The sequence below is a fragment of the Takifugu flavidus genome, chromosome 18, assembly GCF_003711565.1.
Source record: "Takifugu flavidus isolate HTHZ2018 chromosome 18, ASM371156v2, whole genome shotgun sequence".
Classification (NCBI taxonomy): domain Eukaryota; kingdom Metazoa; phylum Chordata; class Actinopteri; order Tetraodontiformes; family Tetraodontidae; genus Takifugu; species Takifugu flavidus.
Window position 1 is genome coordinate 8,150,263 of NC_079537.1, and position 16,583 is coordinate 8,166,845.

The 16,583-nt window shown below is 45.0% G+C and overlaps 4 protein-coding genes across 4 annotated transcripts; all 4 read left to right on the forward strand.

The window, feature by feature from the left end:
- Positions 1-543: 543 nt before the first annotated feature.
- Positions 544-4,085, forward strand: LOC130515429 (cytochrome P450 2K1-like). Its single transcript, XM_057015653.1, has 9 exons — positions 544-815; positions 892-1,054; positions 1,231-1,380; positions 1,457-1,617; positions 1,771-1,950; positions 2,029-2,170; positions 2,312-2,496; positions 2,927-3,068; positions 3,151-4,085. The coding sequence occupies exons 1-9, from the start codon at positions 618-620 to the stop codon at positions 3,336-3,338; spliced, it is 1,509 nt and encodes a 502-aa protein (XP_056871633.1). The 5' UTR covers positions 544-617; the 3' UTR covers positions 3,339-4,085.
- A 1,049-nt stretch (positions 4,086-5,134) lies between these two features.
- Positions 5,135-8,786, forward strand: LOC130515428 (cytochrome P450 2K1-like). Its single transcript, XM_057015652.1, has 9 exons — positions 5,135-5,379; positions 5,456-5,618; positions 5,795-5,944; positions 6,021-6,181; positions 6,335-6,514; positions 6,595-6,736; positions 6,878-7,062; positions 7,493-7,634; positions 7,717-8,786. The coding sequence occupies exons 1-9, from the start codon at positions 5,182-5,184 to the stop codon at positions 7,902-7,904; spliced, it is 1,509 nt and encodes a 502-aa protein (XP_056871632.1). The 5' UTR covers positions 5,135-5,181; the 3' UTR covers positions 7,905-8,786.
- Positions 8,787-9,055: 269 nt separating this feature from the next.
- On the forward strand, positions 9,056-9,766 carry LOC130515337 (cytochrome P450 2K1-like; the record flags this gene model as incomplete). Its single annotated transcript, XM_057015501.1, has 3 exons — positions 9,056-9,259; positions 9,333-9,474; positions 9,543-9,766. Coding segments are annotated over 3 exons (549 nt in total), but the record flags the coding sequence as incomplete, so codon positions are not given.
- Positions 9,767-10,697: 931 nt separating this feature from the next.
- On the forward strand, positions 10,698-15,922 carry LOC130515425 (cytochrome P450 2K1-like). The gene is made up of 10 exons (XM_057015643.1): positions 10,698-10,742; positions 12,184-12,519; positions 12,596-12,758; positions 12,935-13,084; positions 13,161-13,321; positions 13,475-13,654; positions 13,735-13,876; positions 14,017-14,201; positions 14,629-14,770; positions 14,853-15,922. Exons 1-10 carry the CDS (start codon positions 10,713-10,715, stop codon positions 15,038-15,040), a joined length of 1,677 nt encoding a protein of 558 aa, XP_056871623.1. The 5' UTR covers positions 10,698-10,712; the 3' UTR covers positions 15,041-15,922.
- Positions 15,923-16,583: the final 661 nt, after the last annotated feature.

Genomic DNA, 16,583 nt, shown 5'->3' on the forward strand with positions numbered 1-16,583 from the left:
ATGCAGTCCTCCACTCCTTCCAACAGCAAAACAAACATTCACACCATTCCAGGGGACCCAGCAGACAAAGGGGAGACACCTCAACAGAAACTAGGTGAACGACCTGACCAACGACCCTGCTAACGACTCTCAGGCGACCACCCAGATCATTAGCATGCAAATGGTCCACATGGGCTATATTTTCCAGCTCTCTCCCCAGCGATTTCAGAACTGAAGAAGCCTTCTGGATAGAAGGCGAAACGTTTTCAAGAGAAGAAACCCAGTCCAGTTGACAGAGAAAACTACCTTGGGCTCTGCTGGTGAAGTAATCATGACCATGATAATATAAATTAGATCTACTTAGATCTATAAAAGGTCAAAAGAAAATGTTCCAGTATACTTTTGTGTTTTGCCGGAGATTTAAATAAATCCCTGTAAACGGGTCAAACGGGTTCATGTGTTTTCACCTGAGCCTGAGTCTCTCATGACAACAGTGTGTGTGTGTGTGTGTGTGTGTATGTATGTATGTATGTATATGGAGGGGGTGGGGGATTGGGTGGGGTCAAGTCAGAGATAAATGTGAGTTCGCCTCCACTCCTGCATTCTTCTTGGTCCGAGGCTGGACGCCACAGCAGAGGATGTCTCTCCAGGATTTCTTGCTCTCGCTCGGTCCGTCCACTCTGATGGGGAGCGTCGCTCTCCTGCTTCTCCTCTGCCTCGTCTCCCGCAGCTTCGGTCGGGCTACACGGAGGGAGCCTCCAGGACCCAGAGCTCTCCCCCTGCTTGGCAACCTGCTGCAGCTCGACCTCAGCAGACCTCACCAAACCCTCTACCAGGTGACTCACGACCCCCCTGAGGAATATTGTTTTCAGAGTACTGAAGGAACTAAATGGGAGATCTTTCCAATTCTAGATGTCCAAGAAATATGGACCTGTGTTCAAAGTGCACTTTGGACCCAGGAAAGTGGTGGTTCTGGCCGGTCACAAGACGGTCAAAGAGGCTCTGGTCGGCAATGCAGAACAGTTCGGAGACCGAGACATCTCTCCGATATTTTATGATATGAACCAAGGTCACGGTACGTCCATCATCTGTACAAGAGCAACTACTACAGGAGAGGTTGTCTCCATTTGTAGTTTACTGGGTTCTGATTCAGGAATAAATACAATTCAGGCTTTGTGTTTGGTGAAACAGGGAATAAGAACTATATCCTGACACGGTGAAAACACATGAACAACTAAAGTTGTTTTCCAGGCATCCTGTTCTCAAATGGAGAAACGTGGAAGGAGATGAGACGCTTTGCTCTCAGCACCCTCAGAGACTTTGGCATGGGTAAAAGGATGATCGAAGACAAAATCGCAGAGGAGTGCAACTATTTGATCCAGAAGTTCAAAGATCATGAAGGTACAAAGGCTGGAAAAACATGGTGATAAAGGTCTCATGTGTGGGGGAACATTTCACCCAGATCTTGTGTCCACAGGGAGAGCCTTTGACACGTCCCGCCTGGCTAACTACGCCACTTCCAATATCATCTCCTCTATCGTTTATGGGAGCAGGTTTGACTACGATGATCCTCGCTTTATTAACATGGTGAACAGGGCTAATGAAGTCATCAGACTGACAGGCTCCGCCCCCATCCAGGTAAAGTTGGCACGCATTCAGCACCTGGTGCTTTCAATGACATTTTGTTCTTATTGTTATTATTAGAAGTACCGGTATATCTATATTAGACCATTCTAATAGGGATTTTTTGAGGGTTCCTTTGTGCTGACCAGATTTTCTTCCATCTTGCAGTTGTACAACATTTTTCCAGGACTGGCCAACTGGATAAAAAACCGCCAGCTGTTACTGAAACAAGTTGCGATGAACTTCAGGGATATGACAGATCTCATCCAGCAGCTGAAGGATACCCTGAACCCCAACGTTTGCAGAGGGTTTGTGGACTGTTTTCTGTTGAGAAAGCAGAAAGAAGCGGTAGGAATTTTCATTAAAAAATGTAAAAATAAAATAGTGGCGTTTGGCTACATATGAAACATTTCATATTTCTTCCAGGATTCTGGTGTTATTGACAGTTTGTACAATGAGAAGAACTTGTTGTATTCGTTGGGCAATCTTTTTGCAGCTGGAACAGACACCACAGCAACCACGCTCAGATGGGGTTTACTGTTAATGGCCAAATATCCACGGATACAAGGTGATGATCCCTTTATGTTTAAATGCAATAATGGTGCAGTTGGCTGTGATCTGATTTCCATAACTGGACTCCTTGACATTCAGTGACCCTGACCGTTCCCCCCGTCACTCCTCATCCTGGGTTAATATTTTGTTTGTTTAGACCAGGTCCAGCAGGAGCTCAGCATGGTGGTGGGAAACCGACGGGTCTGTGTAGAAGACCGGAAAAACCTCCCATACGTTGATGCTGTCATCCATGAGATACAGCGACTGGGCAACATTGTCCCGATGGCTGTTCCTCACAAAACTGCCCGAGATGTTGAGTTCCGGGGCTACTTTATTGAAAAGGTCAAGTATTTTTCAGAAGGTCCAATTTAGTGCCATCATAAAAGTGTCCACCAGAGGGCAGAATACCCTCCAGTGTGACCTGGATGAGTGAACATTTTCCAACACAACTGTAAAAATCTAAGAATGTTGCTGGGGCCAATCATTCACAACAGCAGCTCTCCTCCATCTACTGTATACTATCTAACTATAGCTACACCGTAACAACCAAGCACCACTTACAGGACCCTGTACCTGCATTATCTGATGCTTCCCACCAACTCTGCCTGTGCGACATGGCGGACAGAACAAGGTGGAATATGCAACATCAACAGAGGTTCACAGCAGATCAGTTAACAGGACAAGACAGATACACAGATTAGTCCACAGTATTGTTGAAGACCTCCCTTCAGCTGAGCCCATGCTAAAAGTGCTCTCTTGTTTCTGGGTTCAGGGGACTACTGTATTTCCTCTTCTGACCTCTGTCCTGTATGACGAGAACGAGTGGGAGACCCCGCACACCTTCAACCCCTCCCACTTCTTGGATAAGGATGGTAAATTCATCAAGAGAGACGCCTTCATGCCCTTTTCTGCAGGTACACATTTTCGGGATTACCGATGAGCTAGTCAAAATGCTCCTGCTGTTTTTAAGTTCTTCAAAACCCCCTCTTCCGTCAGGGCGTAGAATGTGTCTCGGAGAAGGTCTGGCTAAGATGGAGATCTTCCTCTTCTTCACGTCCCTCCTCCAGCAGTTCCGTTTCACTCCTCCCCCTGGTGTTGGTGAGGATGAGCTGGATCTGACCCCAGCGTTGGGCTTCATCCTCAGCCCTTCACCCCATAAGCTCTGCGCCATCCCTCGCCAATAAAGAGAAGACCGGAGCACAGCCTGGAAAACTTTAGGAAATTGGATTTTCAACCTTGTTTTGTGATTTTAGTGAATCAGCTGATGCCCATGAGGGGTCATGGCCCATATTCAGGTCAAACGTACAGAAGTCAGATACTAAAAGTTAAATGCTCAGATTCATGGATGATTTTGCATAGCTGAAAAAGCCCCTGGGGTCAAAGGTCAAGCCTCTTCCACTTGTAGCTTTAGTACTGGGTTTGATTTGCAATAACATTTGCAAAACATTGCAATAACCGTCTCACACGCAGAGACCGAGAGATTGTTGCTGTAGACAAACGTTACTGCTGGGTGGTGTTGCATGTAGAGCTGCTGCTGCAGAGAATGCCAGGAAATGTGATTTTCTCTGTGTACAAGAAGATGCCTTGATGAGAGAATGAATGAAGGATCACGTCAAGGTTTGATTCTGTCAATTGTGATGTGAAGACATGGCTGCAGAGTCCCCAATCTAGTCTGTCTTCTCCGGAAAGACTAGCGTGTGCGACTTTATGGTCTTGAAAGGATTTGTTAATTTTTTTTGTTATGTGGGTTTTGCACAAGTCACGTCACCGTTTTCCCACCGTTGATGAAGAAAATTCCTAATGTGTTGTTTAAAAAGGGAACTTGAGCGGCGGTAGCCTTGTCCCGCCCCATAAGACTGTCCTGCTGAGTGTATATGTGTCATCTCAGTTTTAAATTAAATTCTGCTCTCTGAAAATAGAAGCAAACACCACAGCCTGGATTCCTTTTTTCCCCGTTATATAGGAAATCTATGTATTTTAGACAGATGTGGCTAAAACAGACACCTTTATATTTCTATGGGATGCCTTCACAGGTCCAGCTCATCTCCTGACACTTCAGTGTTCTTGTTATTTTGCCTGAAGGTTGTTGAAACTTGTCAGTGGAATGAAAAGCCGTTACATATTTGCAGAAAAGCGGACACCACTACTGAACCCAGTAAATAAATGACAGGCTTAGTTGTTTCGGCAGACTGTTTACGGCTCACATTTGCCCCAGATCAGATGTCTCCCTCCCTGCAGATGCTCAATGGTGACTGACAGCTTAATCACACCTCTGAGGTGAAGGCTGTTCTTTCACACGCACCAGGAATTCACACGTTTAAACAAGACCCGTGTCACCGGACCAAATCTGCATAAAGTAACAAACAGACGGATGCAAGCACTCAAATATTTGATGCACATTCAGAGACTTTTTTCTTCCCCTGAAGTGGTCATAAAATAAGAGATTATATAAGTGAGAGTAAAGGTATCCATATACTGTAGATGCCATATAGATGTAAGTGCCATAATCACTGACATATTCGGTGCAGCGTTGACCTCTGGACTAATTAAAAGCTTGCCTGAACATTCCAGACATCCACTCTTGAAATGCCTCCCTGTAAACAAATTGATTTCCACTCCATCTGCTGATTCCCCACCATGACAGCGATGGTGATGAGCAATCAGTAAGAGGCTCTGCTGGTGAAGTAATCATGACCATGATAATATAAATTAGATCTAGTTAGATCTGTAAAAGGTCAAAAGAAAATGTTCCAGTATACTTTTGTGTTTTGCCGGAGATTTAAATAAATCCCTGTAAACGGGTCAAACGGGTTCATGTGTTTTCACCTGAGCCTGAGTCTCTCATGACAACGGTGTGTGTGTGTGTGTGTGTGTGTGTGTGTGTGTGTGTGTGTGTATGTGTGTGTGTGTGTGTATGTATGTATATGGAGGGGGTGGGGGATTGGGTGGGGTCGAGTCAGAGATAAATGTGAGTTCGCCTCCACTCCTGCATTCTTCTTGGTCCGAGGCTGGACGCCACAGCAGAGGATGTCTCTCCAGGATTTCTTGCTCTCGCTCGGTCCGTCCACTCTGATGGGGAGCGTCGCTCTCCTGCTTCTCCTCTGCCTCGTCTCCCGCAGCTTCGGTCGGGCTACACGGAGGGAGCCTCCAGGACCCAGAGCTCTCCCCCTGCTTGGCAACCTGCTGCAGCTCGACCTCAGCAGACCTCACCAAACCCTCTACCAGGTGACTCACGACCCCCCTGAGGAATATTGTTTTCAGAGTACTGAAGGAACTAAATGGGAGATCTTTCCAATTCTAGTTGTCCAAGAAATATGGACCTGTGTTCAAAGTGCACTTTGGACCCAGGAAAGTGGTGGTTCTGGCCGGTCACAAGACGGTCAAAGAGGCTCTGGTCGGCAATGCAGAACAGTTCGGAGACCGAGACATCTCTCCGATATTTTATGATATGAACCAAGGTCACGGTACGTCCATCATCTGTACAAGAGCAACTACTACAGGAGAGGTTGTCTCCATTTGTAGTTTACTGGGTTCTGATTCAGGAATAAATACAATTCAGACTTTGTGTTTGGTGAAACAGGGAATAAGAATGATATCCTGACACGGTGAAAACACATGAACAACTAAAGTTGTTTTCCAGGCATCCTGTTCTCTAATGGAGAAACGTGGAAGGAGATGAGACGCTTTGCTCTCAGCACCCTCAGAGACTTTGGCATGGGTAAAAGGATGATCGAAGACAAAATCGCAGAGGAGTGCCACTATTTGATCCAGAAGTTCGAAGATCATGAAGGTACAAAGGCTGGAAAAACATGGTGATAAAGGTCTCATGTGTGGGGGCACATTTTACCCAGATCTTGTGTCCACAGGGAGAGCCTTTGACACGTCCCGCCTGGCTAACTACGCCACTTCCAATATCATCTCCTCTATCGTTTACGGGAGCAGGTTTGACTACGATGATCCTCGCTTTATTAACATGGTGAACAGGGTTAATGAAGTCATCAGACTGACAGGCTCCGCCCCCATCCAGGTAAAATTGGCACGCATTCAGCACCTGGTGCTTTCAATGACATTTTGTTCTTATTGTTATTATTAGAAGTACCGGTATATCTATATTAGACCATTCTAATAGGGATTTTTTGAGGGTTCCTTTGTGCTGACCAGATTTTCTTCCATCTTGCAGCTGTACAACATTTTTCCAGGATTGGCCAACTGGATAAAAAACCGCCAGCTGTTACTGAAACAAGTTGCGATGAACTTCAGGGATATGACAGATCTCATCCAGCAGCTGAAGGATACCCTGAACCCCGACGTTTGCAGAGGGTTTGTGGACTGTTTTCTGTTGAGAAAGCAGAAAGAAGCGGTAGGAATTTTCATCAAAATTTTTTAAAATAAATTAGTGGCGTTTGGCTACATATTGAACATGTTTCATATTTCTTCCAGGATTCTGGTGTTATTGACAGTTTGTACAATGAGAAGAACTTGTTGTATTCGTTGGCCAACCTTTTTGGAGCTGGAACAGACACCACAGCAACCACGCTCAGATGGGGTTTACTGTTAATGGCCAAATATCCACGGATACAAGGTGATGATCCCTTTATGTTTAAATGCAATAATGGTGCAGTTGGCTGTGATCTGATTTCCATAATTGGACTCCTTGACATTCAGTGACCCTGACCGTTCCCCCATTCACTCTTCATCCGGGGCGAATATTTTGTTTGTTTAGACCAGGTGCAGCAGGAGCTCAGCATGGTGGTGGGAAACCGACGGGTCTGTGTAGAAGACCGGAAAAACCTCCCATACGTTGATGCTGTCATCCATGAGATACAGCGACTGGGCAACATTGCCCCGATGGCTGTTCCTCACAAAACTGCCCGAGATGTTGAGTTCCGGGGCTACTTTATTGAAAAGGTCAAGTATTTTTCAGAAGGTCCAATTTAGTGCCACCATAAAAGTGTCCACCAGAGGGCAGAATACCCTCCAGTGTGACCTGGATGAGTGAACATTTTCCAACACAACTGTAAAAATCTAAGAATGTTGCTGGGGCCAATCATTCACAACAGCAGCTCTCCTCCATCTACTGTATACTATCTAACTATAGCTACACCGTAACAACCAAGCACCACTTACAGGAGCCTGTACCTGCATTACCTGATGCTTCCCACCAACTCTGCCTGTGCGACATGGCGGACAGAACAAGGTGGAATATGCAACATCAACAGAGGTTCACAGCAGATCAGTTAACAGGACAAGACAGATACACAGATTAGTCCACAGTATTGTTGAAGACCTCCCTTCAGCTGAGCCCATGCTAAAAGTGCTCTCTTGTTTCTGGGTTCAGGGGACTACTGTGTTTCCTCTTCTGACCTCTGTCCTGTATGACGAGAACGAGTGGGAGACCCCGCACACCTTCAACCCCTCCCACTTCTTGGATAAGGATGGTAAATTCATCAAGAGAGACGCCTTCATGCCCTTTTCTGCAGGTACACATTTTCGGGATTACCGATGAGCTAGTCAAAATGCTCCCGCTGTTTTTAAGTTCTTCAAAACCCCCTCTTCCGTCAGGCCGTAGAATGTGTCTCGGAGAAGGTCTGGCTAAGATGGAGATCTTCCTCTTCTTCACGTCCCTCCTCCAGCAGTTCCGTTTCACTCCTCCCCCCGGTGTTGGTGAGGATGAGCTGGATCTGACCCCAGTGGTGGGCTTCACCCTCAGCCCTTCACCCCATAAGCTCTGCGCCATCCCTCGCCAATAAAGAGAAGACCGGAGCACAGCCTGGAAAACTTTAGGAAATTGGATTTTCAATCTTGTTTTGTGATTTTAGTGAATCAGCTGATGCCCATGAGGGGTCATGACCCATATTCAGGTCAAACGTACAGACGTCAGATACTAAAAGTTAAATGCTCAGATTCATGGATGATTTTGTAGAGCTGAAAAATCCCCTGGGGTCAAAGGTCAAGCATCTTCCACTTGGGTTTGATTTGTGCTTTTAGCCTCTTAGCATTTCAGAGCATGACTTTACCGTAGTTTTCGGACTATTGAGCACAACTGAATATAAGCCGCAACAGCTACATTTAAAAAGAAAATACGTTTTGTACATATATAGGCTGCACTTCAATATAAGATGCAAGTTTTCATGCTGTAAGATGACACATTTACATAGAAAGTCGGTACACAGAAGACTTTTTTAGTTTTAATTAATGACATGCTTTTTTTCAAACTGTGCCTGACAATCAGCAGTTTGCCACCAACACAACTCCAACACGGCATCACCTTTAATTTAAAAGCTGCATCATATGTATTTTTTTGTGTTTTCCATGATGAGGGCGTGTGCTTGATGCACAACATGACAGTTCAAAACCAAAATCAAAACTAGTGTCTTCTTCTGCACCTAACGTTTCCCCAAATCTGTGTCACGCTTGCGTTTACTGCTAGAGTGCCCCCAGTGGCCGTTAGCCAGTAAAAATCTATAAATTAGTCGCACTGTTGTGTTGGCCACAGGGTTTAAAGTGTGTGAAAAAAGTTGTGGCTTATAATCCGAAAATTACGTTACTCTATACTGTAATTTATGTGGTATTCTGTGTAACAGTGTGAAATCAATAGAGAAATAAAAACGATAACAGGATATGATACACAACTTTGAATGTAATGACTGTTCATAAAAAAAACCTGCTGTGCCGCCATATTCAGCGTGTATTATATTGACTATTGTTGGGTTTCTACCTTTTTCTTGGTGGGTTCTGGCCGTGGTAGGCTGGTTTCCTCTCAGCAGCAGTTTCAGAGGCTCTGGCCCTCTGTGATTTCTGAGAAACCTGGAGGAAATGTGGCTCTGCCTGACAACTCTACCATATGCTCTGGACCAGAAGTAGCGTGCACAGCAACAAGAGAAATAGATTTCAGACTTAACCTGTAGAGAGACAAACTCTACCATTCTCTGCTCTTAAACACTGGTCCCAGTTTCTACATATTGTTCGGGTAGAGGACAGGAAAAACCTGCCGTACATGGAAGCCGTCATCCATGAGACTCAGAGAATGGCCAACATCGTTCCCATGAGTCTCCCTCACAGAACCAGCCGAGACACCTCCTTCCAGGGATACGTCATCAAAAAGGTTCACCGCCCTCTTTGAACTCGCTCACGTTTATGTTGCCACGTTGTTCTTCATGGGGTCTATCTGCCCACAGGGGACGATGGTCATCCCCCTCCTCACTTCTGTCCTGTATGATGAGAGCCAATGGGAGAAGCCACACACTTTCAACCCCGCCCACTTTCTGGACGACGAGGGCCGATTTGTCAGAAGAGATGCCTTCATGCCCTTCTCCGCAGGTAGGTCCACGTCCCTACGTCGTGCTTCAGGGTCCCGTTTGGACTGACGGGGCTCCTCCTGGTTGCAGGTCGCAGGATGTGTCTGGGTGAAGGCTTGGCCAGGGTGGAGCTCTTCCTCTTCTTCGCCTCTCTTCTTCAGCACTTCCGTTTCAGTGGACAGCCTGGACCTCACGCCAGTCGTGGGCATCACTCTCAACCCTTTTACCCTGCGCGCCATAAGTCGCTTCTGATGGATGGCACCATAACGAGATTACATTTATTTTTAAAATAATTTTGACAAATAAACGTGTGCATCCCGTCTTGGGCTTTTTGTGTGAAAATCACAGCTGATCTACAAATGAATCAGCTGTTTATTAGACTGATTATTAATAGACCTCCCTGTCACAAACTCACCTCTCCAACATTTTGGCCACCACTCCCCCCTTTCGCCTTATTGAACCAATGGGGATGAGAGGTGCTAATGAACTTGTTCCGTCCGTAATGAGAGCTCATCAGGCCAGTCCATCCAGTCCAAGTACGTTTAAAAAGGCCTCTGCTTTTTTTTCCAAATGTGTTTTTGTCTTTTTGCAGATTTGTGAACATCAAACATGCTCCCATATGAACACAAACGGACTAAAACATTGCTATAACCGTCTCACACGCGGAGACCGAGAGATTGTTGTTGTAGACCAGGGATCACTGACCTTTTTGAAACTGAAGGCTACTTCCTGGGTACTGATGAAGGCAAAGAGCTGCCAGTTTGATACACACACTTCTGAAATTGCTAATTTACTCACTTTATCTTTAACTGTATAATATTAATAATTATTAATGGCATTTATCTGTGTGAAGACACTGACCATGTTAAGGATCTCTCACAATAAATAATAATGACAACAAGATTTAAAAAATACATTAATATCAATATGGAACACTTTATTTCTATATTTTCAAGTGCGATTGTTTTTCAAATTGAACATTTTCAAATGATCACTTCTACAACAGTCCAAAAAATCACAATGTTCCTCTGCAGCATTTTTAACATTTTAAACAAAAACCCTGTACAAGCCTAAGAAAAAGCCTTATAAAGACCATCCGCTGCGCTGCTGCTGTCCACCGACTCGTCACACTGGGCGCTGAAGCACCTGCACCCCGCCAGATCACGGTCCGGTGGCTAGTTAGCATGGTAGCTCGTGTGGCAAGTTGTGAAATGTCGCCCGGCATTGTGTCGCTTTGCCGTCGCTACAGTCGCCCCGCAAATGAGACACACGCAGGCTCCTTTCATATTGGTAAAAACAAAAATTTCTACATTCCATTCATCGTGAAAATGTTAGGTTTTATTTCTTTTTTCTGCCATCTTTTTAGGAGTCAATCATCTTGCTTTTGCCGCTCCACAAATGCTACGTTTTGCGCACAATACTGACAATATCATGTATATTAATCATTTAAAAAATAATGATTGATATATTGTCATTTCCAGTTAACATGTAAGTGAGATTTAAACAAGAATAACTAAAATAAAATAAATAGATGCAGCTCACTGGTAAGTGCCGCTATTTGAACTAATTTTAGAACAAGGCTGCGGGCGACTCACGTGGTCCTCACGGGCGACCTGGTGCCCGCGGGTAGACAAACGTTCCTGCTGGGTGGTGCTGCATGTAGAGCTGCTGCTGCAGAGAATGCCGGGAAATGTGATTTTCTCTGTGTAGAAGAAGATGCCTTGATGAGAGAATGAATGATCACGGGAAGGTTTGATTCTGTCAATTGTGATGTGAAGACATGGCTGCGGAGTCCCCAATCAGTCGTTTTTGCAGCCTTGTTTGAAGCTGCAGAAATATTTGAAAATCCCTTTAACCTGGCTTCAGTTGGGGCTGGAAAGTGAGTCTCCTCTGATGTGACTTGAATGTATTTGCTGTCACACATGAAAAGGGGAAAATGGCACTCTAAACAACTTTATGAACAGCTCCAAAACATTTGTAGCAATTTCTTCTCTGGAACGACACACTGCGTGGAAATCTGTCGTCTTGGAAGGATTTCTTAACTTTTTTCTTATGTGATTTTTCACAAGTCACGTTACCGGGAGCAGTGAAGAGGTTTTCCACCACTGATGGTCAAAGTTCCGCTTTTTCCCTTTTGAGATAATGGGGAGGGCGCACCTATGGGTGAAGGCAGGGTATACCCCTGCAGAAGTCGTCAGTTTATCACAGGACCTTCTGTGAACATCTGTGGGTTTATTACCTTGCTTAAGGGTACCTCGGTAGTGCTCTGAAGGTGTTCTGGAAAATTCCCAATGTTTTGTTTAAAAAGGGAACTTGAACGGCGGTAGCCATGTCCCGCCCCATAAGACTGTCCTGCTGAGTGTATATGTGTCATCTCAGTTTTAAATTAAATTCTGCTCTCTGAAAATAGAAGCAAACACCACAGCCTGGATTCCTTTTTTCCCGTTATATAGAAAATCTATGTATTTTAGACAGATGTGGCTAAAACACACCTTTATATTTCTATGGGATGCCTTCACAAGTCCAGCTCAACTCCTGACACTTCAGTGCTCTTGTTATTTTGACTGAAACTGAAGGTTGTTGAAACTTGTTCGTGGAATGAAAAACCGTTACGTATTTGCAGAAAAGCGGAAACCACGACTGAACCCAGTAAATAAATGACAGGCTTAGGTTTTTGGCAGACTGTTTAAAGGTCACATTTGGCCCAGATCTGATGTCTCCCTCTCTGCAGATGCTCAACGGTGACTGGTGGATTAATCACACCTCTGAGGTCAATGCTGGGCAGGGAGGGGGTCAAGTCAGAGATAAATGTGAGTTCGCCTCCACTCCTGCATTCTTCTTGGTCCGAGGCTGGACGCCACAGCAGAGGATGTCTCTCCAGGATTTCTTGCTCTCGCTCGGTCCGTCCACTCTGATGGGGAGCGTCGCTCTCCTGCTTCTCCTCTGCCTCGTCTCCCGCAGCTTCGGTCGGGCTACACGGAGGGAGCCTCCAGGACCCAGAGCTCTTCCCCTGCTTGGCAACCTGCTGCAGCTCGACCTCAGCAGACCTCACCAAACCCTCTACCAGGTGACTCACGACCCCCCTGAGGAATATTGTTTTCAGAGTACTGAAGGAACTAAATGGGAGATCTTTCCAATTCTAGTTGTCCAAGAAATATGGACCTGTGTTCAAAGTGCACTTTGGACCCAGGAAAGTGGTGGTTCTGGCCGGTCACAAGACGGTCAAAGAGGCTCTGGTCGGCAATGCAGAACAGTTCGGAGACCGAGACATCTCTCCGATATTTTATGATATAAACCAAGGTCACGGTACGTCCATCATCTGTACAAGAGCAACTACTACAGGAGAGGTTGTCTCCATTTGTAGTTTACTGGGTTCTGATTCAGGAATAAATACAATTCAGACTTTGTGTTTGGTGAAACAGGGAATAAGAACGATATCCTGACACGGTGAAAACACATGAACAACTAAAGTTGTTTTCCAGGCATCCTGTTCTCTAATGGAGAAACGTGGAAGGAGATGAGACGCTTTGCTCTCAGCACCCTCAGAGACTTTGGCATGGGTAAAAGGATGATCGAAGACAAAATCGCAGAGGAGTGCAACTATTTGATCCAGAAGTTCGAAGATCATGAAGGTACAAAGGCTGGAAAAACATGGTGATAAAGGTCTCATGTGTGGGGGAACATTTCACCCAGATCTTGTGTCCACAGGGAGAGCCTTTGACACGTCCCGCCTGGCTAACTACGCCACTTCCAATATCATCTCCTCTATCGTTTATGGGAGCAGGTTTGACTACGATGATCCTCGCTTTATTAACATGGTGAACAGGGTTAATGAAGTCATCAGACTGACAGGCTCCGCCCCCATCCAGGTAAAATTGGCACGCATTCAGCACCTGGTGCTTTCAATGACATTTTGTTCTTATTGTTATTATTAGAAGTACCGGTATATCTATATTAGACCATTCTAATAGGGATTTTTTGAGGGTTCCTTTGTGCTGACCAGATTTTCTTCCATCTTGCAGTTGTACAACATTTTTCCAGGACTGGCCAACTGGATAAAAAAACGCCAGCTGTTACTGAAGCAAGTTGCGATGAACTTGAGGGATATGACAGATCTCATCCAGCAGCTGAAGGATACCCTGAACCCTGGTGTTTGCAGAGGTCTTGTAGACTGTTTTCTGTTGAGAAAGCAGAAAGCAGTGGTAGGAATTTTCATCCAAATTTTTTAAAATAAAATAGTGGCGTTTGGCTACATATTGAACATATTTCATATTTCTTCCAGGATTCTGGTGTTATTGACAGTTTGTACAATGAGAAGAACTTGTTGTATTCGTTGTCCAACCTTTTTGGAGCTGGAACAGACACCACAGCAGCCACGCTCAGATGGGGTTTACTGTTAATGGCCAAATATCCACGGATACAAGGTGATGATCCCTTTATGTTTAAATGCAATAATGGTGCAGTTGGCTGTGATTTGATTTCCATAATTGGACTCCTTGACATTCAGTGACCCTGACCTTTCCCCCGTCACTCCTCATCCTGGGTTAATATGTTATTTGTTTAGACCAGGTGCAGCAGGAGCTCAGCATGGTGGTGGGAAACCGACGGGTCTGTGTAGAAGACCGGAAAAACCTCCCATACGTTGATGCTGTCATCCATGAGATACAGCGACTGGGCAACATTGTCCCGATGGCTGTTCCTCACAAAACTGCCCGAGATGTTGAGTTCCGGGGCTACTTTATTGAAAAGGTCAAGTATTTTTCAGAAGGTCCAATTTAGTGCCATCATAAAAGTGTCCACCAGAGGGCAGAATACCCTCCAGTGTGACCTGGATGAGTGAACATTTTCCAACACTGTAAAAATCTAAGAATGGTGCTGGGGTCAATCATTCACAACAGCAGCTCTCCTCCATCTACTGTATACTATCTAACTATAGCTACACCGTAACAACCAAGCACCACTTACAGGACCCTGTACCTGCATTATCTGATGCTTCCCACCAACTCTGCCTGTGCGACATGGCGGACAGAACAAGGTGGAATATGCAACATCAACAGAGGTTCACAGCAGATCAGTTAACAGGACAAGACAGATACACAGATTAGTCCACAGTATTGTTGAAGACCTCCCTTCAGCTGAGCCCATGCTAAAAGTGCTCTCTTGTTTCTGGGTTCAGGGGACTACTGTGTTTCCTCTTCTGACCTCTGTCCTGTATGACGAGAACGAGTGGGAGACCCCGCACACCTTCAACCCCTCCCACTTCTTGGATAAGGATGGTAAATTCATCAAGAGAGACGCCTTCATGCCCTTTTCTGCAGGTACACATTTTCGGGATTACCGATGAGCTAGTCAAAATGCTCCCGCTGTTTTTAAGTTCTTCAAAACCCCCTCTTCTGTCAGGGCGTAGAATGTGTCTCGGAGAAGGTCTGGCTAAGATGGAGATCTTCCTCTTCTTCACGTCCCTCCTCCAGCAGTTCCGTTTCACTCCTCCCCCTGGTGTTGGTGAGGATGAGCTGGATCTGACCCCAGCGGTGGGCTTCACCCTCAGCCCTTCACCCCATAAGCTCTGCGCCATCCCTCGTCAATAAAGAGAAGACCGGAGCACAGCCTGGAAAACTTTAGGAAATTGGATTTTCAACCTTGTTTTGTGATTTTAGTGAATCAGCTGATGCGCATGAGGGGTCATGACCCATATTCAGGTCAAACGTACAGACGTCAGATACTAAAAGTTAAATGCTCAGATTTATGGATGATTTTGTAGAGCTGAAAATGCCCCTGGGGTTAAAGGTCAAGCATCTTCCACTTCTAGCTTTAGTACAGGGTTTGATTTGTGCTTTTAGCCTCTTAGCATTTCAGAGCATGACTTTACCGTAGTTTTTGGACTATTGAGCACAACTTAATATAAGCCACAACAGCTACATTTGAAAAGAAAATACATGTTGTACATATATAGGCTGCACTTCAATATAAGATTTAGGTTTTCATGGTGTAAGATGACACATTTACATAGAAAGTCGGTACACGGAAGACTTTTTTAGTTTTAATTAATGACATGCTTTTTTCAAACTGTGCCTGACAATCAGCAGTTTGCCACCAACACAACTCCAACACGGCATCACCTTTAATTTAAAAGCTGCATCATATGTATTTTTTGTGTTTTCCAGGATGAGGGCGTGTGCTTGATGCACAACATGACAGTTCAAAACCAAAATCAAAACCAGTGTCTTCTTCTGCACGTAATGTTTCCCCACATCTGTGTCACGCTTGCGTTTACTGCTAGAGTGCCCCCAGTGGCCGTTAGCCAGTAAAAATCTATAAATTAGTCGCACTGTTGTGGAGGCCACAGGGTTTAAAGTGTGTGAAAAAAGTAGCGGCTTATAGTCTGAAAATTAATATACTCTATACTGTAATTTATGTGGTATTCTGTGTAACAGTGTGAAATCAATAGAGAAATAAAAACAATAAGAGGATATGATACACAACTTTGAATGTAATGACTGTTCCTTAAAAAACCTGCTGTGTCGCCATATTCAGCGTGTGTCATATTGACTATTGTTGGGTTTCTACCTTTTTCTTGGTGGGTTCTGGCCGTGGTAGGCTGGTTTCCTCTCAGCAGCAGTCTCAGAGGCTCCGGCCCTCTGTGATTTCTGAGAAACCTGGAGGAAATGTGGCTCTGCATGACAACTCTGCCTTCTGGTCTGGACCAGAAGTAGCGTGCACAGCCATTCTAACCAGAGAAATAGATTTCAGACTTAACCTGTAGAGAGACAAACTCTACCATTCCCTGCTCTTAATCACTCGTCCCAGTTTCTACATATTGTTCGGGTAGAGGACAGGAAAAACCTGCCATACATGGAAGCCGTCATCCATGAGACGCAGAGAATGGCCAACATCGTTCCCATGAGTCTCCCTCACAGAACCAGCTGAGACACCTTCCAGGGATACGTCATCAAAAAAGTTCGCCACCTGCTTGGGAGAGAGACGGCATCATATATTATTACCCTGTGCACAGTGTTTGAGATCCTCTCCAGGGATCTGAGGTTTGAGGCCCACACCAAAGGTAAAGTTAAATATTTTTCACAAGGTCCAATTTAGGTAATCATTACTGAAATGTTTTTTTTAAAAAAAAGG